We start from the raw sequence: 22177 nt of genomic DNA, 5'->3' as shown, positions 1-22177 counted from the left end.
CATATTGGTTTGATATAGTCGTCAAATTTTTCATTATTTTATTTTTTCTTTTAAAAAAATTTAATAAGCTATGTATATATATATTTTTCTTATTATTATGATTTCTAGAAAGTAATGAAAAGAAGCATAAATAAGAAATAAAAAATTTGAATTGTCTGAACAACTTTAATATTCATATTTTTAGATATATATTTGTATATATGTATAGGTAATGTTCAATTCAAATTTCTTTTTTTGTTTATATTATATATTCGTTTCTTTTTATTTAAAAAAATCTTCAAATAAAAATTATTTTAATTCATATAAAAATTCAAATGCCTATTTATTGACTTACAATCATATTAAAAAAAATATATATTTTAAAAAAAGTTATGGCTTTTGTAACAATTGTTTTTATTCCCATTTTTTAAAAAAAAAACACATAAAATTTGATTTTAACAAACAATACCACTCACTTTTAAAAAAAAAAATGAGTCATAAAAATGTAACAATGATAAATGATAAAGATAAAACAGAATTAATAAAATATGATTCTAAAAAAAAGGAAGTATTATTTGATCAAAAAGAAGAAAACAAATTAAATGAAATAAAAATACTAAAAAATAACTTATTAAATGAAAAAAATATAAATGAAAATTTATTAAATGGAAACTTAAATAAAATATTATCACAAGAAAACTCAAATGACGAAATACTAAAAATAAATATAAAAGAAGAAATATCAAACGAAAAATTGAATAAAGAAAATAAGCAATCAAAGAATAACAATTCCATAAAAATGATTAATGAAATATCAAATGTTAACAGTAATATATATAATAAAACAAAAAATAAAACTAAATGTAATAATGAAATAAAATGCAACACAAAAAATATAATAAAATGTTTTAAAAAAGAAAAAATAAATGACTTAAATAGAAAACATAAACAAACTTTTTCCTCAGTTATACCTCAAGATAAAGAAAATAACATACACAGTGATGAAAAAAAAAAAAAAAATCCATTTGAAACATGTATGGAAAGTAAGTTAAGTACTTTGATAAAAAGAGTAAGATGTTTAACCTCTTTTGAAAATGCTAAAGATTTAGAAAATACAGAACAAAATAATAAAAAAAATATTTTATTATTATTAACTAGAGATTTTAGAGTAAATGATAATTGGGCTCTTATATATGCTTATGAAATTGCAAAAAAAAAAAAAAATAATTTATTAGCTTGTACATATTTAAATAGAAAAGAAGAATTCCCAGAAAGATACATAGATATAAAATTAAAAGTATTAAAAAATTTAGAAGAAAGTTTTAAAAAATTAAATATTCCATTCTATCTTTTAACTATATATATGATAGATGAATTTATGGAATTTTTAAGGATTCATGAAATCAATACCATTATTTGTGATTTTCATCCTTTAGCAGAGCAAAAACTTTTTATTGAAAACCTAGTGCATTTATCTAACAAAAAAAAAATCAAAGTTTTTCAAGTAGACTCACATAATATTGTTCCTCTATGGGTTACATCTAAAGTTGAAGAATATTCTGCTAGAACTATAAGACCAAAAATTAAAATGCATTTACCCACGTTTTTAACAGAATATATAAAATTAGAATCTTTTGAACAAAATGTAAAGTATCCAGAACCATTTGAAATTGATGATATAATTAAAAAGCTAGTTGTATATAATTCTTGTCCCATTTTATCAAATTTTATATGCACTGAAAAAAAAGCGCGTGAAATTTTAGACAATTTTTGTAAAAAAAAGTTAGATAAATATAATTTAAAGAGAAATGACCCTAATGGTAACTCAAACAGTCAACTCTCACCTTATTTGAATTTTGGAATTATATCTTCTCAAAGGTAATATAAAAAATATATTTAAATTGAAAATATTATAATATTATTCTTTTTATTTTTCTTAACAATTACAATATTTTTATTCCTTATCTTTTTTTTTTTTTGTATATATATATTTTCTGTTTCCACTATATAACTTAATAGTTTTTTTTTTTTTTTTTTTTTTATCTCTTTTTTTCAATAATTGCATTAACACATTTTTTATATCATTCTTTTCCTGAAAATTTTTATGTTACTATTTCTCCATTTTTCAGGTGTGTACTCGAAGTTAATAAGTATGCACACAGTAATCCATCCATAAATACAGTAAGTGGAAAGGAATCTTTTAATGAAGAAATAATAATAAGAAAGGAATTAGCTGATAATTTTTGTTATTATAATAAAAATTATGATAATTTTAACGGAGGGAAAAGTTGGGCAAAAGAAAGTTTAAGAAAGCATGATTCGGACAAAAGAGAATATTTATATGATTATGATGATTTTAAAAATGCTAAAACTCATAATGATATATGGAACTGTTGTCAGCTACAATTGATTAAAGAAGGAATTATTCATGGATATTTAAGAATGTATTGGGCAAAAAAAATATTGAATTGGTCAGAAAATTCTAAAACTGCTTTAAAATATGCCATTAAAATAAATGATGATTTTGCAATTGATGGAAAGAGTCCTAATGGATATGTCGGAGTTATGTGGTCCATTATGGGTGTGCATGATCAAGGTTGGAATGAAAGAAACATTTTCGGAAAAGTTAGATTTATGAATTATAATGGATGTAAAAGAAAATTTGACATTAATATGTACATGTCAAAATATCCAAAAGGTAAAGAAAATGCATTAACTGTACAAAAAATACCAACTATAACTTTTGTAAATTATCTAAAAAAAAGAAAAAATAATTCCATTATTAACGAAGAAAAAAAAAAAAAAAATATATAAAAAAAAAAAAATGATACTTATAATATTGATATTAAAAATACTATTTTAAATTCATATATGTCATATTTGTAAGTTCAAATTGTTTTTTTAAAAAATTGGGAAAAAAAAAAAAGGTAAAGAATAAATGTTGTTAAAATACAAACATAAAAACTTAATTTAAAGATTAATACATTAATGAAAAAAATAAAATAAAAATATATATATACTATATCTTTTAACTTTGTAATTTTTTTTATTTTAAGTAATTATTTAAATTTTATTCTGATACTATTTTAATAAATTATACATCACATATATATATATATGGATATATATATATGCATATTAATTTTATATACAAAATTATATATATAATACATATATTAAATTTATACAAGACAAATGTTACTATTAATTTTACTTTTTTTAAAAAGAATATATGGAAAAAATTTAGAAATTTTAATTTTGTTACAAAATTAATAATTTAAATGATCAAAAAAATTATGTCTATATACACATATATGGAAAACAAAAAAAAAAAAAAAAAAAAACCAAATACAATGACAACATTTTTATTGCAATTTTAAATGCTGAAATAAAATATCTTTAGCAACTTTTGCCTTTTTCTGTATATATGCTGAACCATTATATGGTCCACTTTTCTCATTTAATTTGTGTAGAATGAGGTGCCTATTATTTATTTCTTCTTTTAAAGACATTAATTCCTCTTTATTTAAATTTTTATATATTTTATTTTTATCTAAATTTAATATATTTAAAGCTTCTTCAACATTCATGCAAGTATTGTACTTTTCTTTTATGAAATTTGTGTTTTTTTTGTTCTTAATAATTTCCTTGTATGCCTAAAGAATTTTAAATAGTAAAAAATATATTCACATATATATATTTATGTTTAAGAATATGTTAAAAAAAACAGATGTTAAACTTGTATGTATAATATATATATATATATATATATATATATATATATATATATATATATATATATATATATTTATTTATTTATTTATTTATTTATTAGTAAATAATTAAAACAAAATTATAATTTTAAATTTTATAAATAATTATTTTTCATATAGATTTCAAAAAAAAAAAAAAAAAAGCTATTGTATTTTACATATAAAATCTATAATATCCCCACATAATGTTATATCATGAAAATAAATTTATAAATATTTTAACTCTCCCTAAAAATATATATATACAAATATATTTTTGTCTCTAAATTAAGATTACTTGTATAAACGCTTTGCTCAGTGCTGTTGAAGTTACAATCAAAAACTGAAAAACAAATTGGCTTAATGGTCTAAAAGGTAACATTTTTAAATTTATTTTAAAAAATTTTTCCAATTAAATAAAAAAAAAGAAATAAAAGAAAGAATTGTTGCTATTCTTCAAAAAACTAAAATCATTTAATATTTTTCAAGATCATATTTTGCCATTATTAAAAAAAAAAAAATTATGAAAATATAAAATAAAAATATGAATAAAAAATAGTAAACTTATTTTAAAATATAAATAACAACAGCATTTATAATTTTTTTTTTTTTTTAAGATTAAATTTATTTTTAATGGAAATTTTTTATTGAAAATTTATACCTTCTTTAGAAAAAAAATTTTTTTTTTTTTGTAAATTATCGAAAATTTCTATATTTTTTAATTTAGAATTGTATATTATTTAAAATTTAATTTACTTTTTATGGAATAGTTTTTTTTTTTTTTTTTTACATATTTTTTTTTGTTTTTTTTAATTTTTTTTTTAAGCCTAGTAAGTTTTTAAAATGATAAGTATGTCAAAATGTTTCCTTTTAAAAAACGAAAAATCTACAAAAAGTATCAGTAAAAATAGAAAAAAACTTTTAATTTTTACTTATATTACCAAAATTAGTGAATTCTTAAAATATTTATTTTTTAAAAAAAAAAAAAATAAAATAAAAATAACATATTTCTTTATATTACATCCATAATTTAATATTTATACATTTTTTTTTTTTTTTTTTGTTATTTCTGGTTTAATCTTAGTAACACCATATTTAGCTAAGCCATTTATTAATATAAACTTTTTAAACACAGAAGAATCACCCTATTGGTTAAATTATGAACATGTATATATAAAATATGAATTATTTAAAAAATAATAGAAAAAAAAAAAAATGCATAATTAGATATTGCATAAGACTCATGATATCATTTTTCTTCTTTTATAATACTCATATAATAAAAAATATAGCATTAATTAAATTTTAATTAAATACATATATATATATATATGTATTTTTATTATACTTATTATAGATAAAAAAATCTAATATAATATTTAGTTCAAAGATAATTGCTTATCCAGTTTATGTAGCTCAAACAATTCACAAATATAAACCAACAAATATTCCTCAAGTATATTATAAAAAAATTGCATCTTTTTAATAACGTTTAACTATTTTTTTTTTTTTTTTTATGTAAAAGAAAACATTTATAAATATTTCAAAAAAAAATATAGATTGCTATATTTGGAAGATCAAATGTTGGTAAATCAAGTTTAATAAATGCTCTACTAAATTTTAGAGAAGTGGCTCAAGCATCTAAAACACCTGTAAATAAAATAAAAAAAAAAATAGTTACATAAGAAAAATGTAGAAATGCTATATGTGTATATATACTTATAAAAAAGAAATTAATATCTTTAAAAAATAAAATATAATAGATAAATTAAAATATTTTTTTATTTTTTTAAAAATAACATTTTAAATAAAAAAAATTTTGTTTAGGGGAGAACTAGACACTTATTTATTTTTAATTTATTAAACTATCTATCTATTGTTGATTTGCCTGGTTATGGTTATGCAAAAGTTTCAAAAGACCTGCGTGATAATTGGTCTATTTTAATTGAAGAATATTTAAATAGAGCAAAAAATTTAAAGCGTGCTTTATGCTTGATTGAATGCACTGAGTTATTTAGCACATACGATTTTATTTTATTAGATATGCTAATAACTAAGAAGATTCCATTTCAAATTATAATTACAAAAATTGACAAATTGAAAGTAAAAATATATAATGAATTTTATTATAAATTCTATTAATTTCAAATATGAATTTGAGCTATATAACATCTTTAATAATAGCACGGAAATATCTTTTTTTTTTTTTTTTTTTTTTTTTTTTTTTGTAGGCTAATGAATTACATAATTTAATGATTAAGGTCCTTTCTGTAATAGATAATTATAAAAAAAAAGTAAATTTATTCAATGAGAATGCTTACAAAAAAAATAATAATTTTGATAAGGAAATTTATGAATTTAATATAAATGAATATTTGCATAATGTATCAAGTTTGAAATGTTTCGGTATTCAAGAATTAAGAGCAAATCTAAGTTTAATAGCATTGGATAACTTAAATTCACAAAAATTAAAAAATTCATGAAATATTGAAAAAAAATATTTATATTATATCTTGTATTTTTTATCTCTCTCTATTCATATATATATATATATATTTTTACATAAACTTTTAATTACTCAATATTTTTTTCGTTGTTCATAAGTTTTACGAAATTTTTTTTAATAAATTATCTTTCGAAAAAAAAAAAGAAAGTTAAATTTTTTTAAACTGATAACTTCTAAAAATTACAAAAAAAAATTTTTTAATATTACAATCTTAAATAGTAGTTGAATTAGAAAATTATAAAAAGCTAGGACATACTATATGTAAGCATGTTGTATAATAATGGCATATAATTTTATAATAAAACATAAAATTTGATTTAAAAATAAAATATATACATTGGTTTATAAAACGAAGTGTATTTAAAAATAATAATATATTTGAAACAAATATACAACATTTTAAGTAAAACAGAGCATTTTATATAAAAATAAGGCTCAATAATTACGAATATTATTTTTTAAAAACATATAGTCACTTGTAAATTTATGACCTTATATTTATGTTTAATGTATTGAAAAAAAACCTGTAATACATCATAGAACAAAATATAAAATGAAACTTTATAAAGAAAATAGATAAAAATTCATAAATTTTAACCTGACACCCACAGAAAAAAAAAAAAAAAAAAAAAAAAAAAAAAAAAAAAAAAAAAAAAAAAAAAAAAAAACTAACTACTTATATAAATACATATATATTTATTTATAGTTGATCTAATTTCCAGGAAATATATACGAAAGAGTTTATTATTTATTATTACCATAATAAAAATGGGCAGAATAAAAAAAAAAAAAAAAAAAAAAAAAAAAAAATTTTTATAGAGATCTATGGAAAAATATATGTATGCATTCATAATCGGTTATTCTTTTGGTATGCATAGCGTCATAACATTTTGTTTTCTTTTTTTTTCATTCTTAAAAACTTGTAACAATTTAAAAATTTTTTTTTTTATAATTTTAATTGAAATTATTTTTCAAGAATTAAATAACATACAATTTATTTAAAAAAAAAGTTTGTATACTTCATAATACTGTTTACCTAAAACATATTTCTGTTTCTTCAATTATATATACATACATATATATATATTTTTTTTTTTTTTTCTTTTTTATAATATGTAATATAATTATTTTTTTATTTACAATTATTATAACAGCTATTTTATATGTTTAATTTTTTTTTTTTTTTTTTTTTTTCATATTCCCTACAACCATTTTATATAAGTTAATGTTTTATTTCCCTCAAAAAAAGTTTGTATTCTTTTAATATTTTTTTTTTTATATAAGTTAATATTTTATTTCCCTCAAAAAAAGTTTGTATTCTATTAATATTTTTTTTTTTATATAAATTAATGTTTTATTTCCCTCAAAAAAAGTTTGTATTCTTTTAATATTTTTTTTTTTTATATAAGTTTATGTTTTTTTTCTTCAATTATCATTTATAGAATTCAATTTATTTATTGGTATCCTATTTTTTATTTTTATTTTTTTTTTTTTTTTGTTTTTTTCTTTGAAATAAAAAAAAATTATAAACACTTTATTATATCTTTAAATATTTGAATAAAATGACAGATACTCAAAGGCATATAAAATTAACTGAAAAACAAACAACCCCAGTTATTTTAGTTGTGGGAGATCCTGGTAGGGTTGATAAAGTGAAGTTATTATGTGATTCTTATGTAGATTTGACTTATAACAGAGAATATAAGAGTGTTGAATGTCACTATAAAGGTCAGAAATTTTTATGTGTAAGTCATGGTGTAGGATCTTCTGGTTGTGCAATATGTTTTGAAGAATTAATTCAAAACGGGGCAAAAGTTATAATAAGAGCAGGATCTTGTGGGACTCTTCAACCACAAGAAATGAAAAGAGGAGACATATGTATATGTAATGCAGCTGTTAGAGAAGATAGAGTTTCTCATTTGTTAGTGCATGCAGATTTTCCTGCTGTAGGAGATTTTGAAGTTTATGAGACCTTAAATAAATGCGCTGAAGAATTAAATGAACATGTTTTTAATGGTATTAGTTTATCTACAGATTTATATTACCCAAATAAAATTATTCCTTCAAGATTAGAAGATTATGCAAAAGCAAATGTAGCTGTTGTAGAAATGGAAGTAGCTACTTTAATGGTCATCGGAAGTTTAAGAAAAATTAAAACTGGAGGAATTTTTATTGTTGATGGATGTCCATTAAAATGGGATGAAGGTGATTTTGATAATAATTTAATTCCTGAAAAATTAGAAAAAATGATTAAAATATCATTAGAAGCATGCGCACGTTTAGCTGCAAAATATAAATAAGCTCAAAAAAAAAAGTAATCCAAAATATATTAAAAAAATATGAATATCTCTAAAAAGAAAATAATGGCATTCATAATTATGCTGACAATATTTTTTTTTTTTTTTATTTATATTCTTTTAACCCTTTGCAAAAAATATTCATAATATTACAACATTTATTTTTCATAAAATACATAATAATTACTATGTAAAATATATATTAGTATTTTTATTTATTTTAACATTTTTATTACATTTAAAAAACTCATTGTGAAGTATACAAACTTTTAAAAGTTCAAAGGTGTATATTAAAAATTTCTAATTTAAAAAAAAAAAAAAAAAAAGAAATGTAATAAAAGTTAAAAAAATTAAAATATTAAGTAGAAAAAAAATAAAATAAAATGAAATAAAATGAAATAATTAAATTCAAAGATGTTTCAAGAACAATAATTATTAAAAAAAAAAAATTATTAATATTTTAATATTAATTATAATAATGTGCTATTTTTGGCTTATTGAATACAACTCATTTAAAAAATCTCCCTACAAAAAAAAAAAAAAAAAAAAAAAAAAATGTAATAATAGAAAAAATAAAAATATATAAAAATTATTAACAAAATTAATAATAATGAAAAAAATAAAATAAACACTTTTAAAAAAGCAAAAAAATTATATTTAAACAAAAAATTAAATGAATATGTATACATAATTTTTAAAAAAATTAAAATGAAAAAAAAAAAAAAAGACAAATTTATATTATTTCATTACGATTGCTATATGTTGAAGTAAGTTAGTTTTTTTATAAAATAATTCAAATAAAACTTCAGAAGAATAAAAAGGAACTTGCCTGAATTAAAAAAAAAAATGTATACATTATGTATATATATATAATATAACACTGTCATAATTGTACATACAAAGGAATAATATTAAAAATATATATATTTTTTTTTTTTATATATTCTTTATATTATTTTCTTTACTTTAATAAGTCATCAAATAATATATTTTTAACTAAAAAACTATCAGTTCTTTTATGAAGATTCAAAATTATAGATTGAATAAAAAAATCTGGTTTTAAATGTGTGTTTAAATTTAAAGCTAAATTTGGAAAAATATATTTTTTTATAATTTTATATATTTCTTTAAAAAAAATAAATAATTTGTTATTTAATGGATAAAATAAATGGATACTACCATCATTAGAAATAGATAAGACAGAATTTGATTTATCATTTTTATTTAATGCATTTATAAATTTAATAATTCTTCTATTAAAATTAAAATAATTAAATATATATAGATTATCTATATCTTGATAATTTTTATAAGAAAAAATCAAGAAATTGTTATATATGTCCATTGCAATTATTGAAATATATGAATCATAAATAACATAATGACAACATAATATATTTAAATTATGACTGTAAAAGTTTTTAGATATGGATATAATACTTCTACTATCATGTTGTTGTTCATAATTATACATATTTATATATATGCCTTTATACAAATCTGCAATTATGATAAAATTTTTCACTATTTTTATATCACTAATATAAAAATTATTATCAATAAAAGCACCTTTTGTGAAATCATTATCATTTATTTCATGAATATACAATTTAGAATTAATGCAATGAAGAATATTACAATAACAATTATTATTATTTTTACCATTATTCCAATTATTTAAATTATTATCTCTATACTTCTCTTCTATGTCATAATTTTCTATATTATCACTTCTTATATTATTCTTATAATTTTTGCTATTATTATTATCACTATAAAAGTAAAAAGGGTGTATTTGAGTTACAGAACTGTTATATGTTTTCTTTAAGTATACAATTAATTTTCCTTTTTTTTTTACATCATTCAAATTATTTTCATTACTTATGTGTATCATTTCAGAGTTATCATTATTATGTGCAGAATTTTTCTTATTTTCATATTTGTAATTACTATTACAATCGTCATTACTATTATTTGCATCTTTACTATTATTATTACTTTCAATATTATTAAAATACACATTATTTATGTCACCATTTGAATTTTTCATGATATCATTTTCATTATATCTTAAAAATATATCACTGAAATCGAGTACGTAAATATTACCTTGTGTTTCAATTCTTTCATTGATGTTTAAACTTGTACTAACATATATGTATTCTTTATTATTTAAACATCCAAAAGAAACACATTGAATCTCTTCACTATGTTCAAAAATGTAATAACCATAAGCATTTTTACTATTTTCATGGAATAATAGTAATTTATAATATTTAGTATGTGTTTTAACTGATTGAATTAATTTATTATTTTTTCTTATTATAGTCTCATCTTGCAGTACATTTGTTTCTTCTCCTATATTAATGGATAAAAAACTTTTTATTTTATGTGTATATTGATTATTAATACAATCATCTAAGTAAGCATTTGGAATACATTGTATTTCTTCATTTCTATATAAACTATTATTCTTTAGTTCATCTTTTTGAATATTTATTCTTTTTTTCAATAATTTTTTTAAACAATAATATTCATCGTATTTAATCCGAAAAATTACGCATATAACTTTTCCAAAAGTTGTCTTATATTTTTGCTTTTTTTGATACTGATCCTGTTCATTATTTTGTATGCAACAATTATTATTTAAATTTTTATTTTCAATTTCAGAAAAATTTATCTCATTTGATGTTTCTTTTTCTATATCTTTATTATTATTTTTATGCAATATTTCTTTCATTTTCTTTTTCTTTTTTTTCTTTGATTTTTTTAAAATATATTCAAATTTAGATATAGACATTTTATAAATATATGGATAATTAATAAAATTTTTTAATATAAGATCATCATTAAATGATAAATTTATCACCTTAGGCTTTTTTAAAAAAAGTATTTCATTTTTAATTTTCAAAAAATTTTTATTACAATAAAATAAATTTTCTGAAAATAGGCTATTATTTTTCGATTGAAGCATATCATTTTTTGATTCTTTTGTTTCATCATAATAATTATGGACATTTTTATATTCATAATCATTTATACTAAACATATGTAAATTATGATTAGAAAAACTTAAAAATTCATTGTTATCTATTTTTATTATTCCTTTAATATTATCCATATGTAAGACATTATCATTTTTATTTTCACCTAATCCATTCAAAATTTCGGTTATATTATTGAACTTGTATATTTTTTCATTATTTGCATTACTCAAATTTTGTAATTTCTCTTTATTTAAATTATGAATATATAATTTTCCTTTATAACTTGATAAAAATAAAATTGGAAAGCTTGTATTATATTTTTTTATTAAATTTTCACAAAGCATTTCTTGTATATTCTTATCATCATAATTATTTAAAATTAATTTCTTCATATCAAAGTATGGGTATAATATTATGCAATTTTTAATAGTTTTTTTCTTTATTATATTTAATGTTTTATTGCATTTATTAAATATTTGTTTTTTTTTTTTTCTGTTCATTTTTGAATACATAAAACTGTTTTCATCCACATACACATAACAACCATTATTTAATTCCTCATTTTTGCTAGAAATAATAACCATCTTATTTATATTTTTATCATTTTCTTCTTTTAAAAAATGTATATTACTAATTAAAGGTTGCACATACTTATGAATAACTATTTTAAATTTTAAATTACTAAATTTGTTTATGTAAAAGAATGTCTTATATATTAATATTGGTCTACCTGTTAAAAATATTATTAATATATAATCTTTATCCAGTTTAAAAAATAAAATATTTATTATATTTTCCTTATTATATATATTCAAAAAATACAATTTTTCTTTATCCTTTTCAATATTTTTTTTTTTATCATTTTTTTCCTTCCTTAAAGAATTATAAATATATTTTGGTACATTTAATAAAAAATTGCTTTGAAAAATTAAGTTTTTTTTTTTTATATCAAATATATTAAAAGAGTTATTTGAATTATCTAAAAAGCATAAAAAACATTCTTTGTTTTTTTTTATAACAGAAATACAACGGATATTATTTAAGCTTGTATGATAAGTAAAAAAATTATCAACGTCAACATTCTTACTTTTTACAAAATCATGAAGCAAGGAAACGTTTTTTATTTTAAATATATTTACAACGTTTTCCTTTTCGTAAAGAGAGCAATTTTTTAACAATGTTTTTTTTAAAAATTTACCAAAACTTAATATATCAAAATTTTCTTCTTTATTATCATATGATAAGCAATGTAACGTGAATATATTATAAACTGATGTTACCATTATAATTATTTTTAATAAATTATTTATTATATCATTATTAAATGAAAATATAGAACAATTATTGTTTTCATGTAATAGAATGAGGTATTCTTTTATTAATTTGCATGATTTTATATTATTTTGTATATTTATGTTTTTCAGACAAATATATGTGTTTTTATTAAAAAATAAATTTATTTCATTTTTGCACACTTGAATTAGAATTTGTTTAAAATTAAGTAATCCTATAGAATTTTCCTTTAAATTTAATGAAGTATTTTTAACTTTTTCAATTAAAAAAAATTTCAAAATTTTTTTTTTTAAATTGCGTTCTTTATTTTTCATTTCTCTATATATATTAAAGTTATTTTCCCTTAAATTTTTAAAAAAAAACTCTTTATCATCATTGAAATGGTGTGTTTCGCTTTGATGAACATGATGATACATCATATATGGAATATATATCTTTTTTAAATATGTTCGTACATCTCTACTATTAAAATAATTAAAATTAGAATTCTTAAAAAAGAGTAAACATTTTTCTATTTTTTCAATGCAATTTAAGGAAAAATCTTCCTCATTCATTTTTTCTTCTTTAATCATATAAATAACTTTCGTGTATTTATTAACATTATAGTTGTTTATTTGATCATCATTCAAATCATTGTTTAATATTTTTTCCTTTGTTTTTTTTTGAGTAGAAAAACATTTCTCATAAAAGTTATATTCATCTGAATAATTTATATCATTAACATTATCATTTAATAAATTTTTATTAATGTTACTCTTAACATCTTCATGTATTTTTTCTAAAAATTCTCTTGATTGAATAGTTTTTAAATTATTATCATCATGGTAATCACAATTTAACCATTTATAATTTTTTTTTAAAAATGAAATATTTTTAATACATAATAAAATATTTTTTTTATTCTGTTCATTTTCCTCCAATGACTCTTTTAATTCATCATTGTTTAAATTATTATTATTTAATTTAAAATTTTTTAATTCGTTATTTTCTTCTTCAATTTTTGCTTTTTCTTCTAAATTTATTATAACATATTGAAAAATAGAATTGTTTTTTTTATCTGTACAACAAACACTTTTTATGTTAAAATCTGAAAAAAAAGTATTCAATTTTAGCACTAAGGGGATTTCAAAAAATACCTTTTGTATTGTACTGTTTTTCTTATTACCAATAACAGCAAAATAAATACTTTTATTTATTGAATTATTTTCTTCGTTTAACTTGCATATATCTGTTATTAGTCCTTTAACTTGAATTTTATCAACTGAATAAAATTTTAAATTCTTAATTTTTTTACATTTTTTATTTTTGTTATTTTTTTTTTTTTTTAAAATAAATAAAGGAGAAACATACTCAATTATCCCCTGTGCATTTATTTTCGAAAAATTATTTTCTAATATTTTTATTTTTTTTTTGTATTTTTTAAATAACAAATCATATTTTTTATTATTTAACTCTTTTGTACACTCATTTATACTTATGTTTTTATTTAAGTAATTTAGTAAATCAAATAAAAAATTATTATTTTTCCTAAAATTCTTACCTTTACTATCATTATTTTTCTTTATTAATTTATCATTTTTTGTTAATTCCTCCTTTTTTATAAATTCATTTTCTTTTATAATTTTTTGACATACTACTGAATCGTTATTTTTTATATTTTGTATTTCTGATTCTTTTAAATTTTCTGAATTTCCACATAATGAAAACTTATTATCATGTCTACTTTTTTTTAAAGGATAGAATATATTTATTGATACTCTTTTTCTTTTACTCCTTTTTTTTTTTGTTATCTTTAATCTTTTTTTATCTCTTTTTTTTAGCAAATCAATATCCGAATTTCCATTTAATCCATCATAGCAACATAAAAAATAAATATTTTTATCCAATGAAAAAAATGATGATTTACTTAAATTAGAATTAAATGTATAAGTAATATCCCACTTAATTAAATTTATTAAATCATTAACATTTTTTGAAATTATTCCTTCAATTATAAAATATTTATTTAAGATAAAAATTTTGTTTTTTTTATTGTATAAATAAAATAATTTAAAATTCGTATTTATATATGAATGATCATAAAACAAACAATTATTTTTTAAAAAATGAAAAATGTTATTAATATAACAACTTTTATTAAAAAAATAAACAACTTTCTTATAATTATTTAAATTTAAAATATATACATAATCATAACACAAACATATAAGAATATTATTCACTATAATAATATCTAACAAATCATTAGGTAAACTTTTTATTAAATTAACAAAGTCAAATTTATCTTTTTCTATTTTTATAATTAACAATTTTAAATTTAATTCTTCTAATTTTGTATGACCTATATTGATCTGAAAAGGAAAAAAAAAAAAAAAAAAATATATATAATAATAATAATAATAATAATAATAATATATATATACCTATAAATATGTATTCTTATATGTAATATATATTCATGTAAAACATATATCATAATTTTTCTAAATAAAAAAAAAAAAAATTTTTAATAAAAATAGGATACTATTATATTTGGTTTGTAATAAATTAAAAATTTTTAAAAAAAAAACAAGAAATAATTAGTTAAATAAAATCTTCAATATATGTATATTTAAATTATTTCAATAATTATGAATAAATTTATAGAAAGATATATTACATATATATATTATTTTTTTATTTATTATTTTATTTTATTTTATTTTATTTTTTTTACTGCATCATTTTGAATTAATATATGTGCATTATCATCATGAAAAAATATTTTTTTTATAAAAACAAAATTTTTATAAAAATTTTCTAGGTTAATTTTGCTAATATTATCTATATACAAATCATAAGAAAAATAATTGATATTAACTTCATTATTAATAATTTTTTCTTGAATTTTTCTTTTTCTAGTAGTATAAAAAATAGTGTAAATGGTTTTAAAATCATAAGAAAAGGTAATACAAAATTCACAAAAATTAGACTTTATCTTTTTTGATTTTATTTTACTTTTAAAATTCATAGAATATCTGTTCAAAATATTTTTTTCTTGATTATCATATATTTTAGTAAAATCTGTTAAAAATTCGTTTTCGTGATTTTTTTTTTCATTATCATAATCATTATAAAACTTTTCTATAGAACTATCAGAAGTTAATATCTTATTATTTTTATATATTACATTAATTTTCTTGTCTTTTTCTCTTTTCTTCTTACTTAAAATATCAAAACAACCTGATATTTTGTAATTTTTTTTTATCTTTTTATTTATTTTTTTTTTTCTTCTTTTTGTTTTTTCATATTTGTGGGTATAATGAATTGAGTGTGGAAGATTATAAAACAGTGATTGAAAATTTATTTCCTTTGTGAAATTATGTTTTAAAATTACAACTAATGTATTTAGACTTTTGTTATATTTATAAATGATAAAATGCAAATTTTTGTAAATTAATAAAATTCCACTAATACATTTGCTCTTTTTATTTAAAAAGACATTTTTTAAAACAACTAATTTTATAACATTTCCATTTAATTTCGTTTCATATATTAAATAATTTTTTTTTTTCTTTTTATCAAATTTATAAATATATAAATCTTTATTTTTTATAATAATTAATTCTACACTATTTTCATTTAATAAATTACAACTTTCACAATGATCAATTTCACTAGAATTTCTCAATTCTTCAATTTTTAAATCAATCATATTTTACTAGGGATAAAAAGATATATCTTCTCTTTTTTTTTTTTTTTTTTTTTTTTTTTTTTCTTAAATCAGCAAAAACAAAATTTAACGATATATTCGTAACCTTTTTTTTTATGTTTTTTTTATATTTAATATAAAATCCTTAACATTTTTAATATATGTCATTTTTTTTTTCATTTTATTATTGAATAGAGATATAAATATATATATATATATATATATATTTAAAAATTGTATATATTAGTTTTTACATACATTTAAAATATTTTAATTTTGCTTTAGTTATGTCATACTTAAATATTAAAATGAAGTTGTATTTTATTAAAAAAAAAATTTTTTGTATAATTTGAAGAATTAACATTAAAAAAAAAAAAAATAAAATAAAAAAAAATAATAATATTCCTCTGAACTAAATAAAATAAATGAATATTTTTTTTATTAGAAAATCAAATTATAATTGATATAAAACATTAAGAATAATATAAAAAAAAAAAAAAAAAAAACAATAAAATAAAAAAGAAATCATACTAGAATATAATTTTAATTAACATTTTTTTTTTTTATCTATTCTAATGAATTAAATTTAAAAATAAAATATGCGTAATTTTTATATAAAAATTATGCATTACACTTTTAATTATAAATTATAAAAATAATTTTTTTATTAATTTTTATATATTCAATGTAAAATATACATTTTTTTTTTTTTTTTTTTTTTTTTTTTAAAATGAAAAAATACAACTCTTCTCATTTTAGTTTTTGAAGTGAATTTTTTTTTTTTTTTTTTTTTTATATTACTTTCTTTTAAATGTATCAAAAAAGATAAAAAAAAAAAAAAAAAAATAATTAAAATAAAATAATAAAAATATAAATATTTAAAATAAAATAAATTTTATAGGTATAAAATAGAAAAAAAAAAGATAATAAAATATATATTCATGTATACGAAAAATAATTTTCTAAAACAATTTAACTTTTTTTTTTTTTTTTAAAATGACTGCTAGTCAAAACAATGCTCTTTTTAATAGTGATTTACAAACATTTATAGTTACTAAATATGATCCACTCTTAACTATTGTAAAAGAATTAAATGATAAACTACAAAATTCAGAAAAAGGTTAAAGAAAAGAAGGACATGATGGAAATACATTACAAATAATATTTTTTTTTTCTTTTAAAAATATTTTTTATTTTTATTGTCTTTTTTTTTTTTTTTTTAAAATGCAGATAGATTTCGTTTAGAAAGGCGAATAATAAGATTAGAAAAACAAATGTTACTATTACTAGAAAAATTAGAAGTTAGTGATATAATTGATAATGAATTAAGAGAAAAAAAAGAAGAAAAAAAAATACACCAAACAATTGAACATGATGATAATTTATTAGCTCCATGGTTATTTTCATGCCAATTAGGAACTCCATTATCTTCTTTACAAGTATTGTTAGAATTTTCTGTAAAAGATACAATGGAATTAAATGTAAAATTATGGAAAAGAGAGGAAGATATGTGGATAAATTTTTTAGAAGATTTACCATCAAATTCTAAAAATTTTTTACCAGATACATTAAAATTAATAGATTTAAGAAGAGCAGCAAGAAAATGCTTACTAAATTTATGTACAAATGAAATTTTAATAGTTTTAAGAAATGTTCCTGGAAAATCACAAGCAGTTTATAATACTACAACTATGACTTTAGTAGCTATTTTAGCATCTGCATTTTATGAAGCATGGAAAAGAATAGAATTAACTGATCCAGTTTCATTAGGAAGAATAGTTCTTGTATTAGATGGTATAATATTATAAACTCAATTTTATTGGAAGCTAACTTAAAATTTTATAACTCACTTTTTTTTTTTTTTTTTTTTTTTTTTTTCAACTCAGGAGAAAATGTTGGTTCGAGATTAAGAGCTGGAAATAAAAAATTAAAAATTGAGCCATTAAATTAATCTTTAATTTTTAAAAATCCTTTTTTTTATTATTGAATATTATAAAAAGACAATAAAATATATGGCAATTTTATTCATTTTACAAAAGAAAATATATATAAAAGTCTTTATCTCAAATACCTTCTATGAACCATTCGAAGAAATTTTAATAAGATACTATTATAACAAAGAAAAACATATATATATATATATATATATATATATATATGTATATATGAAATTTATTACATTATTTTTTTTTTTTTGTATCAATTAATGTATCTTATTTTTTTGTATAAATTAATACAGTATATGTGAACATATATTTTTAAACATTTTCTTTTTAAATCAATTTCTTAATATTTTTTGTTTTTGTTTTTTTTTTTTTTTTAACAAATAATATTTCTCGTACATATTATTTTTCTTTTTTATTTTGTGTAAGCAAAATTTTCAGGAGTTTGATAATTTCTTTTAAACAAAAATTTTTTTTTATAAAATTGTTTTTTTAAGTACATATATTGTTTATAATTCTTTTTAATGAATAAATAAATATATGTATGCCAATTTTTTTTTTTTTTTTTTTTTTTTTATTCAAGTTTCTTCTATTTTTTTGTGAAATAATTTAAAAAATTTTTTTTTTCTTTTTTTTTTTTTTTATATAAAAAAATTATATATATTTATATGATATATATTTGAAAATTTGAGATTCCCCATGAGATATTATTTGGTTCATGGTTTTGAATATTAGTTCCGAATTCAACAATCAATTTTTTGGAATTATGTGGTACAATTATATCAATTAAAGAAAAAAATTTCGATTCACCAGTTGAGTTACCACAAATATTTATTGAGTTTTCTTTATTCAATTGGCTATGACTATCTGTCCATACAAAAAAAAATTCTTCTTTTTCATCTCTTCCTATTTTCATATAAGCTGTTTGATTATTCCAATTATCAATAAAATGAAAATTTGATTTAATACGTACTTGAGTATGTGTTGGAATATTTTCAAAAATTTTATAAATTTTACCTTTTGATAATTTTCCATAACCACCTAATAAATTTATGCCACCACATATGGATGTAAAACTATCAAAATTTTCTCCAATCCATCCTTTAGTATTTGAAGAATTGGAAAAATCTTCATGCACTATCATTTGAAATTGATTGATATTCAAAATTTTAAAAACTCCATGTACATTTAATGATTTTACTGTTAAATCAGGATTAAAAAAATTTAAATTATCATGTTCATCTATATTTATTAATGGCTTATTTTTTTTACTAATTATCAACTCATTTTTTGTATTTAATCCTAATTTATATTCCATTTCATCATTCATGAATAATATTCCACTTTCTCTCTTGTCTTTTGATGATATCTTTAAATTAGAAACTGTTAAGCTTCCTTTTACAGATATATCATTTTCATTATTCACTTTTTTATTTAAAAAAAAAAAAAAAAGAAAAAATATCCAAAACATTTCAACTAAAAAAAAGAAAGAAAGAAAAAAAAAAAAAAAAATAGCTATAAATAATAAATATTTCCGTTATATATAATAATATATTAAAAAAAAAAAAAAAAAAGAAAAAAAATAGATAAGTAGAAAAATCTGTTCTAAAAAAAAATTACATAATAGTATAGATAACATTTCATATGTTAAGTAAAACATAGTGGACAATAAATGTACATACACATAATAAACTGTTTTTTTTTAGAAATAATTCTCATTATTTAAATTTTTTCATATATATATAAAGGAATATAAATATTAGCATTACTTAAAAAATTTTCTACATAATTTTGTAGTTAAAAATAAATATAAATATTAATTTCTTTTATGATTTTTAATTAAAAAAAAATAAAATATAATTTTTCTTGAAATACTATTAAATAAATTAACCATTTAAACATATTTCTAAAGATATATTAATGTATTATTTTATTAATACAATTTTTTCAAATAAATAGAAATAGAATAGAAAAAAAAACAAAACAAAAATTGTAACATTTTATTAATTTGCTTTTTTATTTTCAATAAATAAAAAATAGAAATTAATATTTATAGAATTTATGAAATAATATAGAAATATTTTTTTAATAAAGGAATATATTTATATGTGCAAAATTTCCAATTAAATATTTTGTATATTTTTATTCATCCAGTTATAAAAGATTACATTCAGACAATATTTTATAATAAGATGTAAACGAATCTATATTCATTTCAAGAAATTGAATTTTATTAGCAACAAAATGTTCTTTTAATAAATTTGTTAAATTGAAATCTGAATAATAATCGGCAAAAATTTGGGGTTTTCTATTAACATAAATCTTTTTCATATAAGAATTTTTCATTATAGTTAAATGAGGAGTAATTTTTTCAGTATCATTACTATTTTTATTTATGTTATTCTTAATTGGATTATCTTTATTTATGTCACTTTTATCTAAATTATTTTTAATTTCATTTTTATTATCATTTTTTTTTTGCTTCTCATTATTTTTATTCTTTGTTTTATTATATATTATTTTTATATCTCTTTTTTCAAATGATTTTTTCAAAACATTGATCATATTGATAATATAATCATTACTGCTTTCCTTTAGACTTAAATACAAAACATCATTACGAAATGTGTCTAATTTATCGAATAAAATTTTTTCATGTTCTATCTTTTTTATTTCATCCATAGCTTCATGAAAAGCTTCTTTTGATAATTCTATTTGTGATTTTTTAATATATAAAATTAAAAGAGAGATATGAAATTTGTTTTTTTCTATTGAACATTCTTTTAACTTATCATATTTCATAACTATATGATTTTGTATTTTTACTAATTCATTACATATAACTTCATTATTCAATGGTATACATATAAAATAGTTTGGTTTTATAGTTGTCATTTTTGTGTTTTCCCTTATAAAATGAAATTTCTTATTATTATGATCACTTTTAATAAATATATAATAAAAATTTAAATATTTACAAATACTTTTTTTTATATTCATTTAAAATTTTTTTTTATACGTAAAATTTGTTTTTCTCTAAGATATTTATTTAAATTTTATAATTTTATTAAAATTACGAATAAAAAAATAAAAAATGAAAGACTATTTATAATTATTATTTACACAAAAAAAAAAAAATAAATATAAATCAACAATAGTTGTAACCTATTTAATAAAAAAAAAAAAAAAAAAAACACTGAAAGTTTTGTATAAAAATATGTATTATTAGGAATAAAATTGCTACTGCCACTTTATAGATTTGTAGTTTTTTAAAAAAAAAAAAAAAAAAAATCAGTTATTTTATTTATATATTCTCAGAATTTTAAAAAGGGATAAACAAAAATTTTCCGTTTATATAATTTTTTTTTTTTTTTTTTTTTATCATTATATATTTTAAATTTTAAAAAATAATTAAAGTAGAAAAAATGTCATTTAAAATAGTAAAAATATAAATTGTTACAATATTTGAAATTATTATTGTAATCTTGATAAATTTTGATAATGTAAAAGGTTCAGTATTGAAAAAAACTTTTATAAAATTACAAGATGCTATTAGCATCAGTATCATATAAAAAGAAGAAAACAATAAATATAAAAATATAATTAATAAAGATTTATTATTAAAAAAATATAATTTATATCTATTTCTTTTATCTATTTTATATTTATTTATACAAATCTATAAACTTATAAACTTAAATTTTGTATTTTTTTTTTTTTTTTTTTTTT

General features: G+C 17.1%; 8 protein-coding genes across 8 annotated transcripts; 4 read left to right on the top strand and 4 right to left on the bottom strand.

Moving 5' to 3' along the window:
- Positions 1 to 211: 211 nt before the first annotated feature.
- Positions 212 to 2793, top strand: PGAL8A_00035000 (deoxyribodipyrimidine photo-lyase, putative; the record flags this gene model as incomplete). Its single annotated transcript, XM_028674351.1, has 2 exons — positions 212 to 1857; positions 2109 to 2793. The coding sequence occupies 2 exons, from the start codon at positions 212 to 214 to the stop codon at positions 2791 to 2793; spliced, it is 2331 nt and encodes a 776-aa protein (XP_028530713.1).
- A 551-nt stretch (positions 2794 to 3344) lies between these two features.
- PGAL8A_00034900 (mitochondrial import inner membrane translocase subunit TIM16, putative) lies at positions 3345 to 4113 on the bottom strand (the record flags this gene model as incomplete). The annotated part of the gene is made up of 2 exons (XM_028674350.1): positions 3345 to 3635; positions 4030 to 4113. The coding sequence occupies 2 exons, from the start codon at positions 4111 to 4113 to the stop codon at positions 3345 to 3347; spliced, it is 375 nt and encodes a 124-aa protein (XP_028530712.1).
- A 461-nt stretch (positions 4114 to 4574) lies between these two features.
- Positions 4575 to 6214, top strand: PGAL8A_00034800 (GTP-binding protein, putative; the record flags this gene model as incomplete). The annotated part of the gene is made up of 6 exons (XM_028674349.1): positions 4575 to 4626; positions 4816 to 4898; positions 5089 to 5187; positions 5291 to 5383; positions 5559 to 5834; positions 5963 to 6214. 6 exons carry the CDS (start codon positions 4575 to 4577, stop codon positions 6212 to 6214), a joined length of 855 nt encoding a protein of 284 aa, XP_028530711.1.
- Positions 6215 to 7799: 1585 nt separating this feature from the next.
- PNP (purine nucleoside phosphorylase, putative) lies at positions 7800 to 8537 on the top strand (the record flags this gene model as incomplete). The annotated part of the gene is made up of 1 exon (XM_028674348.1): positions 7800 to 8537. The coding sequence occupies one exon, from the start codon at positions 7800 to 7802 to the stop codon at positions 8535 to 8537; it is 738 nt and encodes a 245-aa protein (XP_028530710.1).
- A 480-nt stretch (positions 8538 to 9017) lies between these two features.
- PGAL8A_00034600 (conserved Plasmodium protein, unknown function) lies at positions 9018 to 16508 on the bottom strand (the record flags this gene model as incomplete). The annotated part of the gene is made up of 4 exons (XM_028674347.1): positions 9018 to 9059; positions 9285 to 9363; positions 9500 to 15165; positions 15531 to 16508. 4 exons carry the CDS (start codon positions 16506 to 16508, stop codon positions 9018 to 9020), a joined length of 6765 nt encoding a protein of 2254 aa, XP_028530709.1.
- A 993-nt stretch (positions 16509 to 17501) lies between these two features.
- Positions 17502 to 18456, top strand: PGAL8A_00034500 (conserved Plasmodium protein, unknown function; the record flags this gene model as incomplete). The annotated part of the gene is made up of 3 exons (XM_028674346.1): positions 17502 to 17625; positions 17736 to 18299; positions 18392 to 18456. 3 exons carry the CDS (start codon positions 17502 to 17504, stop codon positions 18454 to 18456), a joined length of 753 nt encoding a protein of 250 aa, XP_028530708.1.
- A 656-nt stretch (positions 18457 to 19112) lies between these two features.
- Positions 19113 to 19919, bottom strand: PGAL8A_00034400 (conserved Plasmodium protein, unknown function; the record flags this gene model as incomplete). Its single annotated transcript, XM_028674345.1, has 1 exon — positions 19113 to 19919. The coding sequence occupies one exon, from the start codon at positions 19917 to 19919 to the stop codon at positions 19113 to 19115; it is 807 nt and encodes a 268-aa protein (XP_028530707.1).
- Positions 19920 to 20602: 683 nt separating this feature from the next.
- On the bottom strand, positions 20603 to 21448 carry PGAL8A_00034300 (conserved Plasmodium protein, unknown function; the record flags this gene model as incomplete). Its single annotated transcript, XM_028674344.1, has 1 exon — positions 20603 to 21448. The coding sequence occupies one exon, from the start codon at positions 21446 to 21448 to the stop codon at positions 20603 to 20605; it is 846 nt and encodes a 281-aa protein (XP_028530706.1).
- Positions 21449 to 22177: the final 729 nt, after the last annotated feature.

This window comes from Plasmodium gallinaceum, assembly GCF_900005855.1.
Source record: "Plasmodium gallinaceum strain 8A genome assembly, contig: PGAL8A_v1_21, whole genome shotgun sequence".
Lineage (NCBI taxonomy): Eukaryota > Apicomplexa > Aconoidasida > Haemosporida > Plasmodiidae > Plasmodium > Plasmodium gallinaceum.
This window is presented reverse-complemented; position numbering and strand designations above follow the sequence as displayed.